The following is a 24,359-nucleotide window of genomic DNA, read 5'->3' on the forward strand; positions in this document are numbered from 1 at the left end:
AACTGGAGATGAACTTCCAGCGATGGCTACTGGCTGACTTGTGGCATATGTGGCTTGGCTCAAATGGATTATCCTACTTTTTTCTTCCCAAGCCTTTTTAAACCCACCATAGCTTTATTGGTGTTATATGCACGCAGAGCCTCAGCAACCAATAAAAGCAGCAAAATGCAGCATAACGCAGATGCTTGCGCCAACATGCCTCAACATGCTCGGACAGTCTCAGGAGGATAGCTCAGGGGCAACACACTTGCCCTGGAAGCAAGATGAAGTGGTGCAACACAGGTTCGATCCCCTGGTCCACGCTTAGAAACCTATGAGTATTACGTGCATTTTAAATAACCAATTACATTTACAGCGCACATATAAATTCATAAGCAAAAGAAAGCCTCTCAAGATAGGGGGGCAGCACTCCAAAAGACCAGCTATAGGCAAACTCACAGATAAATTGCTTTAATTCATAGTGCAAGAAATCAGCAAAAAAAGATTTGTTTCAGCCCCATAGGCTTTTATCAGAGTTTGTGGATAGAAAATAGAACCCTATCCTTTATGCAATCCATACAGTCAATCGATTTTAATGATCCCAGATCAGAAATTTTGAAAGTGCACAGCAGAAGGCCATCTTGGAATGGTAAGTTTCCTGGGCAAACTCTTGGAGAAGCTGGCCATTTCCCACCTCATCCATCTCACTGAATCTGTTGGCTGTCTCCACGACCACCAGTCTGGCTTGAGAGCGGCCAGAGGCACGGAAGCTGGTCCCCTAAACACTTGGAAAGACCTGCTCTCTAATCTCGATTCCAGCTCTCCTTCCGTTCTCATCCTTCTTGACCCTTCCTTTGCCTTTGATATGGTCAATCATGCCACCCTGATAAATCGGCTCAGTGAAACCCTTGACATCACAGACCTGGCTCTGGACTGGTTAACATCGTTCCTCTCGGACTGATCTTCCCAGGTTCAACGTGGCCCTTTTCTCTTCACCATCTCACTCTCCACCTGTGAAGTCGCTCATGGCTCCATCCTCTTGCCTTGGCTTTTCAACAGCTACCTGCCCCCCCCCCCGAGCCCATCTGATCTCCACCTTCTCTCTTAACTTCCAGTGTTATGCGGATGACACGCAGCTCTCCTTCAAGCTTCCCTCCTTTGCCTCTTCCTCTTTCATTCCCGATTGCCTGTCTGCTATTCAGGCATGGTGCACTGCTAATGATCGCTGTCTTAATGCCAGTAAGACAGAGATCCTTCTCATTGGGACCCCTGCTCCCTCTCTCCCTCCCACACTCAGGGCGCCCGCCATCGGCCCCCTCCCCTCACTCTCCTGTGAGGCAAAAAACCTTGGTGTCATCTTCGACTCCTCTCTCTCCTTCTCTCTTCATATCATGGACCTTGCCACGAAAGCCCACTTTCAGTTTCACCTCCTCAGAGGCACTTTCCTCACCTTCCCCAGAAACTCAATGTTTCCAGAGCTCTGGTCCTCTCCAGGCTGGACTACTGCAACAGCCTCTTCCTTAATCTGCCTAACACCTCCCTTCGCCCCCTACAACTAATCCAGAATAGGACTGCAAGACTTATCCTTGGCCTGAAGCACAGGGAACGCACCACTCCAGCCCTAAAATCTCTCCACTGGTTCCCGGTTGCTGAGAGGATCAAGTTCAAAACCCTCTGCATCATCCACAAGGATTTCTAGGGCCTAGGACCCCTCTACATCCAACTATCTCTCCCTAAATACTTCCCTGCTAGAACCCTTCGGTCGTCTAACTCTAACTCCCTGCAGATCAGATGCTTTTTACAAGCAGAGAGTGGGGGGTGGGGTGATGGTATATCTCTCTCCTTCACAGGTGCTTCCCTCTAGAATGGCCTCCCTGCCCCTCTCAGACTTGAGCCAGATCTCCTTAAGGTCCGGAAGCTTCTTAAGACCTTCCTTTTCTCTTCTTCCTTCCCTCTCCCCTGCTAATGTCCATGCCTGGTTCTTGACTGGCTGCCTGTTTCCTTACAGTTCACCAGGTGTTAGGAAAGATTTCATAATTATATGTAATTTTCCCTCCATGTGTACACTCCCAAACTTTTTGCTGCTCTTTAGACACCATAGACTGACTTTGCCAGAGAAGCACAGCCTTCAGCTGCACTCCTCTGGGCTTTCGCTCACTTTTTATGGGGAAACTGACATGCCCTTAAGACAGTCAGTACTGGGAGACTTCGTTTCCCTTAGTCCTTTTCCATGTTGCAACTTTTCTGCAACATGTAACAAGTACACAATGTACCTTCCAGTACAGTGTACTTGGGTCTGTAGTTATTTTCCAAATGCCCTAGATACTCCCGATGGACTTTTTGTGAGATGTGCAGATGTGTCATGGACGGGGCTGGTGGCAGCTACCTTTTCGCATTATTTCTAACCCTTTCCTGCCATGTTAGCTGCGTTAACCGCGTTTGGCACTAATAGGTGGCCTGGCTCCAAAATGGCCATGCCACAAGGTTCTTTGTCCTGTCCTTTGGCCATCTTGCCCGTTCACCTTCCCCAGGTTGAGCCGTCTCGGGTCAGTCCTTATTTGGACATGCAGTTTCCCGCGAAATGCCAAGCTTTTGCAGGATTCTGCATGCCTTGTGTGTGTGCCTCCAGGATGTGGGCTGGGGTGTCTGTCCCCAATACACATCCTGGGTGCCAGAGAGTCTGGAGTGCTATGAATGACTGGGACCACCATGGTCGATGATTGGTCCACGTATGGAGTGTGTGTTTGTAAGCAGATCCCCCATTGGGTCCTCTCCGTTTTGGCGCGAAGGGAACTTTGGATAAGAGGAGGCTGAAAACACCCATACCATGTCCATCTCTGGAGTTCTCACTGAACAAAGGATAGGATTCAAGTATCCTGAAAAAACGAAGCTGAGTCGAGGAACCGCTGGTGACCCGCTGGAAGGTTTGGCACCCTAAGCCTGCTGTCGTACCGTGGGACCCCTCTGCATCTGGTCGCCCTAGAAGGTCTGCGAAGACACTTCGACCCATTGGAATAGTGGGACCAACTATTCTCGGCACCTTCATCAAAACCTGTAAGTAAGCTTTCTCGAAGTGTCCCTGGGCCAACCAGTGGACTGACCAGCTTACCCAGTTGCTTTGCTCTGTCACCGCCGTTGTTTTTCGAGGAGGCCCTCGAAACTTGGTATACTGCTAGCTCTGTGTCTGTGGCACCTTCACACTGAATTTCGTACCCTTTGCATTTCCAGGTCCGCCAGGACCGGAGCATACGCGGTTACTGTGTTGCCCTGCTGCAGCAACAACCTTTGCAAGTATGCTGCATTTGTGACCCTCTTGCCCCTGAAGCCTGCTGCAGTGAAACCAGGTCGATTCATCCACCCGGAGCGGAGAAATTGCCACTGTCCCGTTTGGGAATCCTCACTGTATCTCAGGAACTGAAAGCCGCAGAGACGTCCTTTTTGCCGCGTTCGAACCTGCAAGCGAAGTGGACTGAACTGGCGAAGTTTGGGTCCGAGTGCGCCTGGGACCGGTGAGTACTTCCAACACTTCCCGGTGACCCTTAGCGCCAGGGCCCCTTTTTACACACAAGTGGCCCCTGAGGGTCCCTCTCCTTTCCACTGCTAGTGCGAACTAGCAACTCCATCACGCTCTCTGGAACTGCCTCTGCCTTCAAGTGGAATAGTGGGAACTTATTCTTCCTCGCCTCATCCACCTTCCTGAGCTGCTAGAGACCCTTGAAGAGACCCCGTTTTGCCCATTGGAACAACCGCGTGCACAGTGCTCCAGATAAGATTTTGAGGTGCAAGTATTTTACGCATGATTTTTCAAATTAGAGAGTAAATGCAATTTCAAGTGAGTAAAAATTAGTTTTCTTCTCTGCAAGAGAATAAAACGTATCCAACACATATACCCAATGCATACGTAAAATCATACCCGTGGACCAAAAGAGTTGTAGATCAAAGTTGTCTGGCTTGCGCAGAACCCTTCACTCCACAAGCAAACGGCACATCCCGTCCGAGCACATAGTAACAGCACATCACTCCACTTGATAATGGCATATATCCTGCCTGAACATGCTAGCTACACATCTCCTCTTGGCACATACTAACGTGTACGACACATACTCTGTGCACATGGTAAAGGCACATCTCCTTTCAGCATTTTCAGAGATGTACTGTTAGCACTTGAAGAGCACATTTGTGTCATTTGCATGTGGAAATTGCACCTTTACACCGTGCACATGTGCTAACAGCACATCCCTATGCATATGCTAATGGCAGACATTGTTTTCACGTATTGATAGAATACGTTCTGTTTAGCCAGCATGATATTTGCACACGTTGACAGGACATATCTCTACCCATAGTGACGTCAAATCTCTTCTCTGCGCATGCTATTGGCACATCTCGTCTGCTAATGGTGCATCTTCTATGCGCATACTAGTGGGACAGCTCTCTGTACATGCGTGCTAACTGCGTGCATGTGGACAGAGTAGATGTGCATGCTAACAACACGCCTTCTCTACGCACCTGCTAATGGGACATACCCTCTCTGCATATGCAAACTCCACATCCTGTCTCTGCACATGCTAACGGCACATCTCGGCTCTGCATGCTAATTGCACTTCTGTTCCATACTAATGGCACATCTCTTCTTGGCGCGTGCAAATGACACATCTTTACTAAGTACTTACTAGGGGACATTTCTTCTGTGCAAGTGCTAACGTAGCATCACCTCTGCCCATGCTATAATGGCACATCTCCTCTCTGCCAGTCTTAACGGTAGGGCTCCCTTCTGCACAGGCTAATGTTGGCAAAGCACATGCTAATGTTGCATCCAAAGAAAGGGTGGAAAGCTACCGGGCTGGAGGGCGGCCTGCACTTCCCAAGTTCCAATTACGTGGAGGGCTGATGCAGTCTTGATGGGTGTGACGCAGAGGGAAGACCGCAGAGGAGTCGCTTCTTTCTTACAAGAAATGCAATAATGAAGAATGACCATTCACACAAGTTACTATCAGTGCTGGAAATGGACAAAATGTACTGGGGCCAAATGTGTACCCGATTTTCCCTCTCCCCTTTCCTTATTCAGCCTGACTTGAACACGTCCTTGCCAGCCCCCACCACAATGCCCAAAGGTGCTCATCTGTCATTCTGCTCGGTTTTGCTGTAATAAAGCAAGTACCATTCGAAATGGGATAATAACTGCTACCACAGTGCTTAAAGGCTGAAGGAATTTGGCTAAAAGCGTTATGTAAGAACACATACTCTCTTTCCACATGTTATTGGCATAGCCTCCATACACATGCAGCAGAACATCTCTTTTCTGAATGTGCCAGTTGCACATGGCCTCCCTGCATGTGCTAATGGCAAATATATTCAGTTCCCGGGCTGCCGCGCATCTCTTGTGCAGGGTAATGGAACCGTTCAACCCTGCATGCGGCAACAGCCCATCCCTCATGGTATAGCCCAACAGCAAGCACATGTCTTACTACAGCCAGCAGAACTTTATGAATTATACATTACAGAGCAGGTTTGCAATGGCCCATGGTGCAGCAAGTAAAGGAATTATTGCAGATGTGTTGGCTTCCGCCCCTTTATTTCAGCACTGTGAGGGGAGCAGTGGGGGTGGCTGGTGGCTTGTTAGAGTGAGCCGACCTACCTGACCTCCCTCCCATGCAGGGGTGCAACAAAACCTACATTTCTGGGGGGGAATTAAGTTGTGATGGGAGGGGCCACTTCAGAAAATAGGCAGGGCAAACTTGCAGGCTCTGCCCCCATTGTTCTACCCACCTCTCCCCATGGTCTGGTGTCGGGACCAACTATTGATTAGTTTATTTTAAAGCGCAATATGCAGAGAGGTGATGGAGTACTTTCTTGAAAGTAACAGCTTTAAAGTTTTACTGCGTTTGTTCAAGTACAGTTTTCTGAACAAACACAGTAAAACTTTAACGCTGCCAGTTTCAGGGAAAGACTTCCCTCACCTCTCTACCTAACAAAATGCAAGTGCACACATCCAGGGGTGCACCTAGGCTAAAATATAGGATTGGGCTAACCCTTCAAATGTTGTGAGAGGCACTAACTTCAGAGACTGTGGAGGAGTGGCAAACGTACTTGTGTAGGGGCATCTAACTTCATTAACCATTGTAATAAGACTATTCTAGTTCAGCTTCAATGTCACAATCAGTTAACTGCTCTCTCCTTTGAGTCTGAAACACCCACTTCTTGCAGATTCTGAAGGTCCTAGAAAGTGTGAAAATGTCAGATGGTGTACAATGAACGACTCAATATCATAGCAAAACAGGACATTGCAGAGTGTGGGGCAGTGCTCTGGACGGCCCAAGCAACTTCAGTGGCTGGGAGCAACAGGGGAGAAAATGTAATGTAGGTTCTACCAGAGTCCGCTATAGTAGAATCTCTGGTGCACTGACTGGCTGGTGAGACTGTCTGCCTGTCAAATCCAGTGTTACAAGACTGGGGGAGGGCCAGTGCAGCAATAATGCAATTCTATGCAGCAGTGTTCGAGCCACTAGCAGAGGAGCACCAGGATACACCAATGTGTCCCTACTACTTATTAAAACGGTCCTATTGTAAGGGTGAACTTAATCATTTATAAGTACTCCAATTTTTGCAATTGAAGTCAGGGTGATATTACATTATTTCCCAGGATCACACAACTAAGCTAAACAGCAAAGCTTTGATTTTAACCCACTCTTTCAATTTGGGCACAGCCACCTTCTTCCTCGTTTTACTTGGAACAAAAATGTAGGTTTTGGGTGTCAAGACCTACAATAATACTGTCCTATAGAATTTACTTGCAAAATAAACAAATTGCATAGAAAAGCATCATGACAACATGTAAATCCTTATAGCAGTATGTTGGGCCGAAATAATATCACTATCTTTATTTTCCACATCATGAATGGAAAACTATAAGATGCAAAAGGCAAAACATCCTGATTTACCCACTTTATTTTCAGCGCTTTAAAAACACAAAAAAATAAGTTCTGCCATAAACTCACTTAGGTTTGGAGATTTGTCACAAACCTCCACCGTGTTGTTATATATGGTTAAAGAACATTCAACTAAAGACATCGAAGTAAACTTTACTTTTTAGCATATGAAGCTATTCGAGGTTATGGGTATGAACACATTTTATGCTGCTGATGACAAAAGAAACGCTACAGTGTCACCTAGGGGTGGAAAAGTATGTTTTTTAACTGAATAAATAAAGTGTAAACGGTACGCAGTAGAAAATAAAACCCTCCGTATTGGCTACAATTACATGCGTAAAAAGGCATTATACGCTCCTTATCTGGGGGCTGCGCGTGCACTTGCATTGCATGTACTATTGAGCACAAGGCTCCGCTCTTCTTAGGGTTTGGACTGCCTCTTAGGTGTGTTGCTGATGTCGAAGGGGCCTAAAGACTACCTGCACTGCCCGTTTCCTTCCCATCTAGGTTGTCGACATATTTCGTGCATTTAACCCTTTAGACCCCAATGGTCTTGTATATACATTGTATTGATAGTGTTGTGTTGATTTACTTAGTATTGCTGTGATTCTTTTGCTATGGTATGAGTTACAAAGGCCTTGCAATAAATGTGTTTATATTTTTGATATATTTGTATTTATTAAATTTATATAGCGCTTTACTCCAAAACGCTGCACATTTTAACAACAGTATACATATAACAATAACAAGTTAACAGTAACAGTAGAAGCAAATTACAATTTTGAATCGGAGCAACAAAACAGTATATAGAGCAATTAGGGACGAAGGGAAGAGGGAGAGTAGTGCAGTAGAACTGGGAGGAAGAGGGAGGGATAGGTAAGAGGAGGGGAGGAAAACAGAAGGGGTAAATGGGTGAGCATGGGGAGGAGGGGGAAGTGGAGGGAGATATAACACCTGTCTAGGAGAAAGAGTCATTTGCAAGTGTCCTTGCTATGTGTGCTCACTGAGGTCTTTCAGTCACCCTCACCCCTCCTGAGACTTAGTCTTGACCGCCTGCCATAGCTACCTTGATTGGTCTGGCTTGTCCAGAGGTTACCCTGTTCCAAGAAACTAGGCTGGCCTTCTGAACCTCTGCCCACCGGGTCAGAGGTCAGAAATCCATCTTAACACCAGGCCCCCCTAATCCAGTCTACCCCTGCACTTGGTCTCCCCAGACCTCCACCCCCCTTCAACCAGCACTTGCACTTCTGGGCCTCTCCCCCAGCCCTAGCCTGGCTGGATCTGCACCTGTGTAGCCCTTCCAGCCCCTTACCTCGCACTTGCCTGTGGACCTTCCTTCCCCTGCACTCTCTGCTTTGTCCTGGCTCTGTCGGCCTCCCCTGGCACTCTTTTCTCATGGGCCCTGCCGCCCTGACCGGCACTTCCCCCTCCTTTCACCTCCCCTGTACTTCTCTTTACTGCACTTGCACGATCTGAATGTCACAAGGCCTAGTAGGATCGTTTTTCTTTTGTGTTCTTGTCTTGTTGCGCCTCGAAACACATTGTGTATAGGTGCATTATAAACACCCAATAAATAAATAAATTAGTATATGAAGACACTATTGCTCATAATGTAAAGGACACAACCTAAGAATAACAAAATCAATACAGTTAGAATAAATCATTCTAGCATATGATGTTAAACAATTCATGGCATTAAATAAAGTGCAAGTGCATTTCAAGCATCCCAAACCAGAACTTAATAAGAGTGCACCACAGAAGGTCATCTTAGAACGGTAAAAATTGTATATGAAGACACTATTTATTACTCATTATATAAATAACACAGAAAAAGAATATATGACAGTATAAATACATAGTTAAGATAAATAGTTATATCACATGTTTAACAATTCATGGCATAGCATGGATCTCAAAGTAGGGGTTTCTTTGAGGTTCAAATGTTAAAATTATGCACTTGCAGTTCATTTGATGCCATGAATTGCTACTTAAAAGATGGCACTCTGTGGTGTGCTGTCAAAGGATCTGACCTGGAATAATCAAAACGGATGATTAACTATATGGATTGAATGAAGGGTCTATTTTGTATCCACAATCTATGATGAAGTCCATGTGGGTGAAACATGTCAGTTTTTGCAGACTTCTTGCACTATGAATGAAAGCAGTTTCCGTTTGAGTTTGCTTATGTCTAGTCTTTTGAAATGCCACCCACCTCCTATCTTGGGAGGTTTTCTTTTACTTGTGAAGATATATAGATCAAAAAAAGTTTTGCTTTTAGCCACTGTAAACCTGATCAAAAACAGCATTCCTAGCAAAACTAAACTTACAAAGCACCCGATCCAACTATTTTAGGGGCAATAGCTTTATTGTTTTAAAAACAAATCAACATCAACAGGTTGACCAGCATGGACTTAAAAAATGGCATTTAAAAGTCAAACACTCATCTGTCTCCGCCACGCATTCCACCCCTATGCAGGGACTTCCTCAGGCGAAGTGAATCAATTTATTTAGCGCAAACCTTCTTCTATTGGTACTCTATTTTGGGAACTCATTTGATCAAAGTCATGTGGCTTGTTCTAAAGGTAATCCTCTAACTTGCTGAGATGCTAGTGGCCATCTTGAACCTATATAATTATACTAATCCAAATGGATAAAAATATATAGCGAGTTCATAACTGTCTGTTCTAACTAGGGGTAAAGTCGAGGGTACACGCGGGTGGACGGAGTCCCCCCCCCACTATTTTCAGAGGGTGGACTCAATCCCCCGCAGCTAAAATGAGAAACACTGAATGTCCCCTTTGAATTTATGAATTAAAGCCAACCTCAGAGATTTAACCATAGTCGTCAGGCTTGCAGGTCAGACACTTCACCACTGCACTATATAACCTCATGAAAGACAACAAACAACTAAAGTTGAAATGTCCCATTTACTGCAAGTTCTACGGAAAACATGTGTAGTGGTTCTTGGAGTTTAAAACATGCACACCTTTTAACGTTTTCAAAAACACTATTCGAATAAAATATCTATTCTTGGTTGTGTGTGTGTGTTGATTTTATGAAAGGCAAATGCCATTTGTCCTGTGCAATTTGGGTGGTTATGCAAAGCCAATTTAATGAAATGTCAACTGTTCACCTTGATATGCTAATTTCTAGCAATGTCACTTCCCATCGAGTTTGTTGATGAGTCCCCCCACTTTAATTTTTAGGACTTGACCCCTGGTTCTAACAGACCATATTAATTGCGGCTCCCATTTGAGTAAACCTAATTGGACTAAATAGTACTGGTGTATTGGTTCGCTCGAACTGTAAGCCACATATTTTAATTAAATCACTACAGTCTAGTACTGCGTATACTGAGTGTTTCACTCTATTATGCCATGAAAACTGAGCTACGGTGCACCCAATTCAAACACTGCAAACTATTAGCGCTTTATTTCAATTTCAAATATTTAAAGTGACATGTGCTGCACTGCATACATGTATATCTAATACTCCACCACCTCTGTAACCAAAATGTGCACCTCAATTTCGGATCCCACCCAAGTTGGCTCAATTGTCCTTCTGTTTAAAGTGACGTGTGCATTATTAAGTAAATATCATGAAATTTGCTCAAATTGCCTTGTTATAGCCGTACATCAATATTCTGCATTGACATCGAAAGTGCTTGTGTGCATTAATGGAAATACAATACTTCATCACATTTATTTAAGGCACGTCTCTTACAGGATCACATTCTCGTCATAACGGGCTAACTAACAATTATGTTAAAAGTGACATGTGCATATTACAGTACAATATATATTAAATAAGATCACCAATTCTCTTTTGTGCGTGTACTTCCGGGGGAAGTGAGTCAGGGAGTACTCCTTTGTTGGCTTGAAAGGGCGTAAGGTCTCTGCATTTGGTCCGTTTTATGGACTTGTGCCATCAGTGTAACAAGGAAATACCACACCCAATTCCACATGCACGCTTACTGTGTATAAGGAGACCGAGAGCACTGCTTCTCTGGGAAGTGAAGTACTGCCACAGCTAGTATGTGCAACCAGACAGAAGGTTCAGAGACAGAGCGTGCACAGCTATCTCTTCGGGCACACAGACCGTTATAAACATGCTCTCCCGGAGGTTAGAAATAGGACTAAAGTTTAACCACTTACCCAGTCCTTCTGGTTTAGTCTAGCAGCTTCATTGTACACTTCAATGGCGGCTTTGTGTTTTCCTAGCAGAAACCTGAACAATAAATGAAAACATTGCCTTAGATTAAAAAAAATCAAAAAGTGCTGGTGAACCAACAGTATAAGGGTAGAAAAAGAGGGTGCTTGGATTTTTGGGTAGCAAATTGCATAGCAGAACTATAAAACAAAGATGTGCCTCTGCAATGCTCTATAGCCCAATATCCACTACACCCTCAATGTAATAAACCCCAGAATCCAATGCACACGGTAGATCGACAGCTCAGAATATTTCAAAGGAAAATGCCCCAGAGAAATGAACGCTGGGGCAAACAAAGGGCACTTACAGTGAGCGGGCCACTTGCTTCAGGTTGTCGCTGCTCAGTGGACTGAGAATTGAACAGGTCTGGAAAAGCTCAAGAGATTGCTGAATTTTCCCTTCCAAGCGGAATATCAGAGCTGTGAAATACAAGGAAGACCCTTTAGAGCAGAGGTCTTCAAACTGTGGCCACATCCCGCATCCCCAGAGGGGGGGATTGAGAGCCCAGCATGAAGCAGTAAAAAAAATATAAATTTAAATATAAGTTTTTTTAGATGGGAGGAAATGGGCAGGGACGGCTCACAAGGAGCACACAACGATCTCAGGCACCAATGAAAAAGTGGCTGCAGTTGCAAATGGATATTCATTCCTTTAGTCACAGACTGTTTGTATAGTACCCCCCAAGGGGGTGTTTTTTGTTAAAATGTAAGCAAATTGTGATATTTAAAGAATATTTATTTGGCAACAATGGTCAAACCTACTAGCTGCATAGTGAGTAACTCATCAAACTGGCCCACATGGGCCAAAAAAGTGGCCCATTTTGACTATCCCACACTAGTATTTTGCATTTTTGGTACGGGCATTGCCCTATAAGCCAGTCCGAGCCTGGTGGCTCATCCATAATGGGTGAGGTGGCGTCCACCCAGCAGCCCCTTCACCCATTATGGTGGAGCCAGCCCAGTGAAACACTAAGCACTCCCTCAGCTGTTTTTTCCAGCTGAGGGAGTGCTCCTTGGCTGGCTGAACTTTCGAAGGGAAACACTGTTTCCCTTCGACAGTTCAGTTCCCCAGCCACACATGCTCACTAAGCGTTTCAGCACCCACGCGCAAGCCCCTGCAGAAGGTACCCAGAAGGTACCCCCTGCCCAAATCAGCTCTCCTTCTGAGGCGCTGTAGAGCCCAGGGGACAGGGATGGTATTTTTTTACTGGATGTCTATCGTAGATGTCCAGTCAAAAATACCATGCTCTCCCCCTTGGCCAGCCAGCGCCTTGCATACACACAATCATGTTGATTGTGTTAGGCACGTGGGGCACACGGGACAGGAATGGTATCTTTTTACTGGACATCCATCATGGATGTCCAGTAAAAAATATGCCTGCCCCCCCCCCCCAGCGCCAATTGAAAACTGTTTGGCTTTTTACCCATTTTTGTTTTTTAAAGTATGCTCTAAAATGCAACATTTTAAGCCATTATTTAAAACAAATTCACGGGGGAAAACCCCCCGAACCACTCTTCATTGGTTCCGGCTCCCTCGCTGTGCTCAGACGCTATGGCATATCTGGTGGAAATATTTATGCGCCTCCACTTAAAAAATAATTCACCAGCCACCACTGGCCCTGGGATTGTGCTGGTAGCAGGGTGGGGAGCTCAGGGACTGTGGTGGGAGCATGGTTTGGAGAGCCCATGGTCTGTGGTGTGGTGGGGAGAGCACAGGGATTGGGCTAGGAGTGGGATGAGGACGGACAGAGATTGATGGGAGCAGGTGGAGGAGCCCAGGGACTATACTGGGAGTAGGGTGCAGTGACGACGTGCAATAGTTCATAGCCATTTGGACTTACTGTTCATTTGCCATTTTTAGGGGGCCCAGGGCTAAAATGTTTGAAGACCACGGCTTTAGAGCAAGGTCATCCACGAGAGAATCAGGAGTACACTATTGTGTTGTCACGCAATACGACCAGCCTAACAGAACAAATAGCAAAAAACCAGTCAAAAAACATGAAAAAGCTGTTTATTGGGGAGGGGGCTTTATAAAGCACAAAGCATTGGAGTGCTGTACATAAGAGGCAAACTCAGTTGTTACCTCGAGGTAATAGTTTTAAGGTATCTGGTATTGTAGATGTTAGAGGATGAGTAATAAGCTATTTAATTAACAAGTAGTTCGGCAAAAACAGCAGCAAAAGGCTGAGGGCTCATGTTACAGCCTTAAAGCAAAGAGCCACCAGGGGAAACTAAGAGACATTCATCATTAGTGATCTTGAAAAGGCTACTGGCACTTCATAAAGGTGCAATCGGGTTAATACTTTGCTTAATAAGAACGCTCAGAGGGACAGAGGAAGGACAGGGTGAGGGAAAGAAGGTCGGTGGGGGGCGAACGAGGATGGACAGGGGGGTGAAGGGATGACAGCATGGGGGAAGAGACATTGTGGAGAGGGAGAATAATAACATGGAGGCATGTGCCACTAAGGCTATCGTTGTAGTGGAGCTGATGTAACAGGGTCAGGTTTGTGGTATCTGAACTGCATAAGGCAAGGAAATGGGGTATCTAGGGCTAGGGCATGGGTTACACTAAGCAACACAACCAACAAGCATCGGCAATACCAACAGTTTTGGATTAAGTAGGCATGGGAAAGGCACTTGCGAAGCACTGCTGTACTATGGATGGTACCAGGTACACAATGGTGCAAGTACCTGGGCATCTAACAGCAGTGCCTGTCAAAGGCCTAATGCTTATACCCAAGCCACAACTGCTGGCTTTGCCATTGCTCGTTTTTAACAGGACTTCAGTGAAGGACGCCAGATTGCTTATAAATCGGGTGGCTGAAGGCAGACCTGGTTAAGAAATTTGTATTGCACCACTAGCACATTTACAGCTCCAATTAAGTCATTAACTATCAGAAGACTGCTTTGAAAAAACATTGGCAGGCACTTTGAGTGCAACGTTTGATGGTAAGGCTTAAATAAAGCGAGCTCAAATAGTTCCTGTGAGGAGGTGTTTTGGGTGGGGTGGGGTGGGGTGTGGCAAGAGCTGGGTGGGAATGGCCATAGCGGTTAAAATGGCCATGAGCAGTTAATGGATGGGTAAATAACCATTCAACAGCTAAACGTTGTGTGCCTCCTCATATGCGATTTCTTCCAATCTGTACTTTAGCGTCATCTATAATTCGAAACTATTGCATTAAAGTGCCACCTCATAGCCTCCCAGGTCCAACTTGGGTCCTTCCTATCATCATCTCTACCTGTGGTGTTCCCCAGGGGTCTAACCTCTCGCCCTGGCTTTTCAATCAATACCTGGGAACTCTCGTCCACTACATTGCCCTTTTCTGCTCAAATTTCAGTGCTACGCTGACGACAAATTATTTTCGGCCACCTCCTCTCCCTCTCTCACCTCTGGTTGCCTAACTGCCATTCAAGATTGGTGTGCCGCCAATGATCTTTGTCTGAATGCCAGCAAAACAGAGATCTTCCTCATCGGCACACCTTCAACATCCTTTCCCCTCACTCTCTGTAGGAGAGTGACGGCCTTCCTTGGCCCTCCTCCTACCCCCACCTGCGAGGTTGACTCCATCCTTTCCATCTCTGCACACATCTCTGATGTCTCTAAAAAGTCAAATTTCCTACTGCACCTCTTCAGAGGTAATCTGCCTTTCCTCTCCTTCCCCCAGAAGCTCATGGTCTTCCAAGCTCTGGTTCTCTCTAGGTTGGACTATTGTAATGGCCTCTTTCTAAATCTACCTGCCTCTACTCTCCGCCCTCTGCAACTAATCCAGAAGAGGACTGAGAGACTTGTCCTTGGCCTCAAGCCCTGGGCTTTTATCTCTCCAGCTCTGAAATCTCTCCATTGGATGCAAGTATTAAATACAAAACCCTCTGCATTGTCCACAAGGCTTTCTGGGACCTGGGTCCAAAATACCTGCAGCTATCCCTCCGCAAATACCTCCCCTCTTGAGCTCTTCGGTCTTCTACCTCTAACTCCCTCAGGATCAGTCGTTTCTCAAAGAAACGAGCTGGGGGTAGATCTCTGTCTTTGGCTGGGGCCTCCCTCTGGAACAGCCTCCCTGCCACTCTAAAACTTGAGGAGAACCATCTCCGCTTCCGGAAGCACCTTAAGACCTTCCTCTTTGCTTCTGCCTTCGCCCCCCTCTCCCCTGCTGATCTGTTTTCTCTTGGCACCGTGCACCTGGCCACGATCTGTCCTCTGGGCCCAGGTACCTGCTTACCCTGCCACCCTCCCGCACTGCCTCCGGGCTACCCGTTGCACTTGGGTCTGTATCTGTACCCATACAGCCTCCTACCCCTTTTTTCTTCCTGCACTTACCAGACCTACCCTGTCTGCTGCCTTAAACCCAGCACTTGCCAATTGCTGGCTGCACTACCACTGTTAGTTGCCTTTATTAATTATTTATTATTATTTATCTGTTTCTCCTTTGCTCCGCACTCTCCACTTCTCCCCCCTTGAATGCACTTTTCCCCACCCCCTCTCCCATACACTTGCGCGTTCTCAATGTCACTCGGCCTAGTAAGATAGTTGTTTTGTTCTCCCCTGCCCCCCTCCCTTGTCTTGTCGCGCTCTGAAACACTTGTGTACGAGCGTGATAGAAATAAAACATCAATATCAATAGCCCAAACTAATAATGGAACTGTATAGCACTTACCAGCTCACGAAGAACTAAGTAATGTGCTTTTCTCCTACGGTGGACAAACAACTGTGCAACACTATACAAATGATGTGCATAGATATGGTAGGCTCTACGCAATTGTCTCTAGACGTTTGTTTTAAACAGATGACGTCACGGTCACCCTGGAGCTAATGGATAATGTACCTCATGCTGGTAAGGGTAAAATTCCCTATTCACCCTTTCTTTCTGCACTAGCTCTCTCGCATAGCCAGATATGATTACCTTCAAGATAATTCTGCCCACAAACCCCAGCGAGCAAAGTCACCTTACACAGACTGAGGCCACTGGAAGATTCATTACCCAATAAATGCCCCTGTCCCGCCAAGGACGGGTATGCTCGTCCTTTTTGCATAGACTTGCACAATAGCCTTGCACTTACAGGGTTAAGGGTAAGAACTCCCAATTACGACAATCTAACACACTATGGAACCAGGAATAGAAGTCTCTCCCCATACCTAAAAGGGTGCCCTTTTTTGTATTCCCCGACATATAAAAGTTCAGGGGCACTGCCCCTTTAAGAGCGTTTAATACTGTGAGCAGGGGAAAACATTTAGGGAACGATTGAAATTGCTATGTCGAGGGTAGGAAAGGACTCGGGGAACGCATTCGGACACATTATGGCCCTGATTCACAGAACGTTTTCCATCAAAGCCCTAAACCACACTAAGGTGAACCAATGAACCTCTGACAATCAAAGGCCCCCACTCACTGCCCACCATAGGTGCATGGGTGCAAACCCTCCCAGAAATCCCAACTGAGAGGAAGGGTCACAGGGTTATGTAAACCCAAGATTTCAGTTTGGCAGAGCTAGCGGCAGGAGTTTGGAGGAGGCTGAAGTGCGATGAAGAAATATGGAGGCAGCTGGACTTTCGAGGTGTTCAGATGCAAGGACAGAGTTGGAAGGGAACAGGAGAAAGAGGAAAGTGCTTGGAAGAGGAGGGTTGAGAGTAGAGGGGATGATAAAGCAGGAAGAGGTGGACGGAAAAATGGAGGGGGTCTTAAAGGGGCATCAGGAGGAGGGAGAGATACTTAGTAGAGGAGCATCTGAAGTAGGTATCGAGAGATGTGGAGGAAGTGGTAGAGGAACATCAGAAGGAGTTGGCGAGAGCCTTGCAGGAAGTGCCAAGAGACTATCAGAAGGTGAAAAGGGGAAATGATCAAGAAGTTAAGGAGTGTATCAGGCAGAGGCGTTGCTAGGGGAGGTTGAGGGGCTGTAGCCCTGCGACTTTAGTTGTAGCCCCGGAGAGAAGCTTAGGGGCTACACCCCAAAAGGAGATCTTATGTTTCAGTGCCCACTTTGTTGTTTTGTCCACCCTGGTTTATTTTCCCAAAAACAAAGAACAGTACTTTCAGCATCATTTCCGTCTTGGCCTGGTTATTGATCCCAGTCACTCTTGTACAACCCGAAGGATCAGTCTCTCAATCCATACAAAAAGTAGCTTCCTATCAGAGTGACACAATCATATGCATTGTCCCCTATGGCAAAAAGCCTCTCCGTCTATTCTCTGTGCTCTCGCCCTCTCACTACCATGCCAGACTACAATATTTATAGTTTAGCTTACCTTGCACATACACAGCATATTCACACATCCCCTGGGTTTCCTGCAGTTGTTCTTTAATAATCGCCTGTAATAATAAAATAAGACTGCACATCATTAGGCAGTATCACCATGTCACAGGGAACAACCACAACATTAAATTCCAGTGTGAGATTTGTATTCTCCTTCCAAGGATGTGAGACCTGGGAGGGACCTTTAGAATCTCCTTCAGACAAATCCCAAAAACAAGTCCATTTTAATGGAGCTCAACTATGTAAACAGAACCTGACTAGTCACAACACTGCTCCCTTTTTGGTAGCTTGACAATACTTCTCTTTAGGAGATAAACTGTAAATTAGTTTAATATTTAAGATGAAACACAGACATGAACTCTATGACAAGTTAACAGGGATTTAAGCATTCAAGTGCTTCTATGGGCATACGTATATATCACCATTTTAAGAAGGCTTCCAGGTGCACAGAGAAGGATATATTGATTTAATACATTGTTACAAGGCTGGAAGACCTGTTCAGCAAGCGTTTGTTGTATGATTAATAGAACACTGCTTTGTCACTTTCCCGTCCACAATTGGACAATCCCCCTTCTGTAAGATGTAATAAAGATGCAATTACATTGACTACCAGCGACAAGGGTCTGACGGGCCTTTGAGTGCAGGCGCATTTATGTCACCTTTTGTGCGAGCAGAATGCCATGTCCGGCAAGGAGGAAGGAGGGTTATCAACCCTTCTGCCACAACAAGGAAAAGGACTGGGAAGTTCAGGTGGGAAGGAAGACTGGTGACTATTACCCTCTGTCCCTACATTAGCAGCCCTTTTCTTACCTTAATCCTGTAGGAAGCTGGTAGAAGGTTAGAGGGATGGAGAATTGAAGGTGGAGCTGGAAAGGGCTGGGTGACCTAATCACTTCAGGTCTCTTCCCTTCTCATACCCATCTCCCAATTCTAAATCTTTTGCCTGGTAATGGAGGGGTATGTTTGGTGGAGCACTGGAGTGGCTGTATAATCTCCATCCTCCCTGCAATGCCCCCTTACCTATAAAGGGTAAACCTTCTGGATAGGGAGATGTGGGTAAAGGTTTACAGCCTAGAACACAGAGTTCAGGTGCGAGAGGAAGAACGGTCAGAGAAACAGGGGTGAGAGGCAGTAATCACAGGCATGGCGTAGATGTAAGATACATGGTGAGAGAAACCGAGAATTAAGCAAGCCCATGGATTTCAATTGGACAACTCCCATAATCCTTTACTACTGACTATGCTGGCTATGGCTGATGGGAATTGTAGTGCAACACATCTGGCAAGCCAATGCTTGCAGACCTCTGGTTCCCATGGTAGTATGGTGAAGAGTGGGTAAACACATTGGAATTTGATGCAGAGAAATTACTGGCACTGGGGTGAAAGACAGATCGGAGGAACAGGGAATGAATGGCAAATCACAGGTGCAAGTGTGGGAAGACGAGAAGCACAGTGGGGGAGGGGAGAGACAGATCACAAGTACAGGTGTAGACAGGATCAGAGGTGAGAGACAAGGATCATAGAAACAAATTGTTGAGAGGCACCAGAGCGAGTGGCAGTGTTCATAGTCACAACCATCAGAGCTGTTAACATGCAGGCCAAGAATAGCACAAGAAACTATCTTTTGTTACTTCGTTATTAGCAAAAAACCATATAAACTCAAGGTGTGAAAAGTGTTGTGCAAAGAACAGTTTTCATAATGTCAAAGAAGTCTAGTCTGGTAAATCTATGAAAAGATTCTGATTTTGGTCCAGGCTGAAATTGAAGGATTAGACTGCATTTAGGAGGATGTTGTTCAATAGTGGGCTATACATGTAGAGTAATCAAAACTCCAGACAATATAATTTAGCATTGACAAAAGACAAACATGTTGAGGTCATGCTCGCATAAAGCCATTTTGGTGAAACTGAACTGTATTTGGACATTCGGCTTCCAAAATCAGTGGTACAACAAACACTATCACTGCCAATCATCGAATTTACAGCTGATCTAGTTTAAGAAAGGATACCTGCAACATATTTTCATGCCCCTGAGAACATGTGCAGCTGTGCTAAATTCCTTCAATGCAAAACAAGTGAAGATGCATCACAGACAGAGTTTGAAGGAATAGAGAAGTTCGGACAGCTTACAGTTTCCAATGAGTTTTCAAGTTTGTCAGTTACACATGACAGTGATTACAACCTTAACTAGAAAGAGCTTGGGCTTTCCAAACGTTAAAGTATTCTATTTGGGTGCAGTATTTAAGAATATGCAGATGTCCCCGAATGGGAAGAGCTATAAGATCCCATCTATGTTGTTAGACTGAGCAGGCTAGGTTTCAAAGAAGTAATTCCAGGCTAAAACAGAGCGGAACAGTTTAGACTTTTATTGCAAACTGTGAGCAAGATGAGGGGGACATTATGAAATGGGATTATTTTCTCACTATCTCCGACTTTGGGGAGTCACATTTTCAGGATTTTCTGAATGAAACTCTTCTTGGTGATTACGTTCAGCGTTTAAACAAGACTCGGTCCGAGTCTACAGTGCGGTACATTAAGCTCAAAACACAGGAAAGCCTGTTACCAGGAACGAGGCACACATTCAATTTTCAATTGTGTCCAATTGGTGATATCACCCTACAATTCAGTTTAAGATGAACTGCAATTTAAAAGGAATTGCTAGCAATCGAAAGCAAACTTGTAAGAATGCCATCAATATGTAGGACGAGACATTGTAAATCCAAATTCAAAGACAATGGTCCACAACTTTTGTGGAGGAAATCCCAATGGACCTATGTAGAAAATAGATTAAATTGATTAATAAACTAATAATCCCGGCAAATTTCAGGAAGCATAATCATTTTACCCAATTTAATCGCTGCTTAACATGTAGGAAGTGAAATAATTTGGCCTTAAAAAGCACCAATGACCAAAGATGTAGTCAGAAGATTGCACATTTTGACAAGGTCTGGGACCTGGTCCCGTCTAGCGGGAAGGTGGGGGCTGGCCGGGGGGGGGTCTCTTCTCAACCTGGGGCAGGAGATCTAACAGGGGTCTGCCAGAGCCAGTCCTGCCCCAGAGGCAGGTTGAGGGAGTTGGGAATGCAACAGACTCTGTTCCACCCTTATGTGCTGTGTTGCAAGTGGAAAGTACCACTTTTAAGAATCCCAGGCCTGCAGTACGACATGGTGACCCATATTCTTTTGGTTTTCTTTTAGACACATCTGTAGCAAAAGCGAGGCAGCTGAAAAGGCTGATTGTTCAGGTAAGGTGAAGGGGTAAGGAAGTAGACCAAGAGACCAGGAGGTGGAAGGACAGTTGAGCGGAGTGGGAAGGAGACTAGCAGAGAGACAGTTGAAGGTGAGGTATTGGTTGGTGAGAGAACGTGGTACTTGGATGTTGGCTGCCCCCAAAGATATTGCTGCAGCTTTAGAAGCTTGTAGCTTCTCAAAGCTGTGATCTGCTTTTGGGCAAAAATGGTTGGACCCATCGAAGAGCATGCCCATTAGCCTTGAATGGACATCAGGGGTAGACCCAGATTTGCATAATCATGCAAATCTTCTGATTACCGCACTGGGGCCCATACACCAACCAACACAGTCTGATGCATCAAGCCCAGATTGCAGGGACTAGCAGGAAGCCTTTTTGCCATCATTGATGATGTTATTAAATTCACCCCTCATCTCATCCACGGGAATGTTCTCCACTGCCTGGGAAACTACATTCTCCAGCATTGGATCGTTCATAGATTCACATGCTGTGAATATTCCCCGTTGTCAGGCTGGGAATACGCTAGAACATAGAGCAGTTTATATTTAAACAGAAAACTTCAGTCATTTTAGTGCTCTAGTATCGTCATTTTGGGTCATACTGTCCACAGCAATAGCAAAGGCTCCCTTAGCTCCACCCCTGGAGGCCATCTACAGATTTTTTTACCACACATTTCATGTTGGGAGTCCTCAGAAAAATCTCTAAAGAATTTGACTTTTTCTTTCATTATTCTACATTAATTCCTACTGTGATGACAGTTGGAGGATCCTATGCTCTGGCGATGCCTGGTTTGTCATTCTGGTCTTGTCAGCACCTCCCCGCGAACAGATTCTTGCCCTCGTTTGCTCTCCAACGTGGGGCCTACATATGGCTGAAGCCAGGAGAAAGTTTGTTCAAGCTTGCATCCATTGCGGTCTGAAGAACTTATGGATGGAGGATCTCCAGGACAACTGCCTCTACTGCTTCCATCCGACGCACATCATTGAAGGCTGTGACATCTGCCAGTTGTTTTTAGAGCAACACACTGCGAGACTGCCACCAGAGGTTGGTGGCGTGGCTCGATGACGCTGGGGCGGGTCCTCTGACTCAGCTTCGGTACATAGTCACACCTCGCTCAGGCAGCGTAGAACGACCTCTAGCAAAAGGTCCAGGAGGATGCATCACAAAATAGAAAGAAGGCGGAGTTCGGGCAGAGTTCCAGTCTGCTCCAGTCACTAACGAGTGAGGACGTGCTTTCAACGTTTTTCTGCTGATGCTGCTGTACCTTTAAGGCTTTTTCCCAGCAACACCTTTAAAAACTTGCCTTGCGCACGGAGCGCGCGCGGAGTTCGGGCAGAGTTCCAGTCTGCTCCAGTCCGCGCCGGGACAAGGCTCCAGAGTCTAGACGGTCTAAGAGCCTCAAGGTAACTTTTACAACTAACCTGTCCCTGAAGTCTATCAACTACCTAATACCCTCCTCCTTATACCTTTTCCTTACCGGCTTCCTATTCCTGTTCTCTCACCCTCCCTCTCTCTTCTCCTTTCCTACTTCCGACCCACCAATCACTTCCCTCCGTACCTTCTCTCCCTCCCTTCCTTCTCTCCTCCACCTACCCTCACTGTGATCCTTTCCCCCCCCCCACCTCCCTCTCCCCCACTTCCTCCTACCATGGAGGAAGACTCAGATCAGCGCAGACTCAGAAGCAAAGTGCGTAAGAACTTATACGCACCATCGGCCGCCTCGGCCCCAACTTCTTCACACCAATCGAGGCCCCTGGCGGCGACCGCCACGCTGCCGTCTCCCGCCTCGACTCCTCGAGAATATCTCCTTCTCCCTTTGTCGAGTCAAACTGACGGAACTGCCACAACTTCTGGGATACAGCCGCCGGCACCCATGGAGCCCGTGCGGCCGGGCACCCCCCTGGGCCTGAGTCTCGGATCGTCCATACGCACCTTACAGTGCATAAAGGCGGACCAACTACGGCCAGCTGTCTGATTCCAGCTCCTGACGCGACCCGCCCTCTTACCGCCTCGGCGAGTGACCCGTTCTGTGCAGGGACCGGAGGGTCCCTGTCAGTGGGTCTGAGGGCGCCCGCGCCTGCTGATTCATCCGACATAGCCGGGTTCCGCTGTATCAGCCGACACGGCTGAGCTGAACAACATGGCGGCACCATTAGACATCTCATCCAACTTGACTCCGGCCCACAAGCCGTTATCTGTGCCTGATCTTCGCTCCGAGTCTCAGCCATGCACGCCCAATATAACCATCGAGGCGATGATCCATATAACCACGGACGACCCCAGGAACTTATCGGATAAGGCTGGACCCGAGACTCCAAAAAAGCAATCAGTCTCCGCTCAGGCCCCAGTGGCGCTCCGTAAGACGCCGGGCCTGACCTCAGTCAATTTCACACAAGCAACCGATATCGAGCTTAGCACTCTGCAAGACAATATATCAACAATTGAGATTCCTCTTCTCAAGCCTCCTTCAGATCCACAATTTCAGTCTCAAAAGAAATCCAAAGACACACTAATGAACCCTTTTTTGGAATCAATAACTGACACAGACTCAGACGAGGATTCCATTTCTTCGAATATTGCTTCGCATAAAAAACTGTGCTCCCAATCTAAAAAAAGGCCACTTCACAAAAACCAAGCCAACACAAGAACGAAACCTGTGCCAGTGACACAATTGCTCAATAAATTGGTGGCATCAACAAAAAAAAAAAAAAAATATCAAGCCCTGACGTCTGTATCAGCAAAATCCACCAGGCATCCACTAAGTGAGGCCCGACCCCAGTCTCGGAAAAAAAGAGGTGATCCTAAACTTTCTTTACCCACACCTCTCTTGTCATCTGCTCTGCTGAACTTCTTCAAGATCCAAGGGAAAAGAAAACTATCCACCGACTCTGAGCTGTCTGACGCGGAAATTTTAGAAGCGCTTGACGAAGCCGCACCTGCCCTAAAAACCAGAAAAATTGTGGCTATTGAATGCCCCCAGTCACCCATTTGCCCTACAGACCCGAGCCAAACCTTAACTCCCAAAGACAACCTACAAGACTTCCCGACACCAGTCACGATGACCCCCGAGCGGATCCTTTCTGCTCCACTTATCACTGCTTCAGATATCCAAGCCGAGAAGCCCCTTTCTAGAAACCCGGAACCCAGTTAATTTCCTCACTTAATACTTAAAGACTGCCCGGCAAACCAGGGTCTCTCGGGCATTCTAGACTTACTCCAGCCCAAGCCTGTCTCTTCTCACAAAGTAAAGTCCACGCAATCGGGGACTAAGTCGCACCTACCCATTCTTCCCCCCCTGGCTTCGCTGGCAGATCCCCCACCTAGCATTATCATACAAGATGACAGCGACCAACACCAGAGCCCTGTCACAGAGAGATATTCAAGCGATGTAGAACTCGAAGGAAGATCAGTAAGGCGCAGGCATTCCCTGGCGAACCTTGCATCTTTAGGACCCAGAGATTTCCCAAGAAATAAAAGACCACTCTTGGACCCTGCCTCCACACCTCAAAAAGACACATCGGGCAATAGAAAAGACTTAACGACAATCATGTCGGCAATAACCATCGCAATGGCCCCTTTCTGCAAACTCTATGAATCATTAGGAGATGCATCAAGAGACAATACGGCCATCTTAGCCTCTATCCAGTCTAAACTCACCTTTCTCGAAGGCTACATCACCGCCATCGACTTGAAACATGACATATTTCACACCTCAAAAGATCCAACACCGTTGGGCCCGCTGCAACC

The 24,359-nt window shown here is 46.2% G+C and overlaps 1 protein-coding gene across 2 annotated transcripts in view; it reads right to left on the bottom strand.

Moving 5' to 3' along the window:
- Window positions 1-24,359, bottom strand: part of BBS4 (Bardet-Biedl syndrome 4) — a 614,420-nt gene that overhangs the window by 334,527 nt on the left and 255,534 nt on the right. For both annotated transcript variants that reach the window (XM_069624617.1, XM_069624616.1), the window contains exons 4-6: window positions 17,358-17,421; window positions 11,425-11,536; window positions 11,063-11,135 (exon numbers count right to left, since the gene is read on the bottom strand). In XM_069624617.1, coding sequence (XP_069480718.1) covers window positions 11,063-11,135; window positions 11,425-11,536; window positions 17,358-17,421 — 249 coding nt within the window. The remainder of the gene's footprint in view (window positions 1-11,062; window positions 11,136-11,424; window positions 11,537-17,357; window positions 17,422-24,359) is intronic.

Source organism: Ambystoma mexicanum, chromosome 11 (assembly GCF_040938575.1).
Source record: "Ambystoma mexicanum isolate Mex_15411 chromosome 11, UKY_AmexF1_1, whole genome shotgun sequence".
NCBI lineage: Eukaryota > Metazoa > Chordata > Amphibia > Caudata > Ambystomatidae > Ambystoma > Ambystoma mexicanum.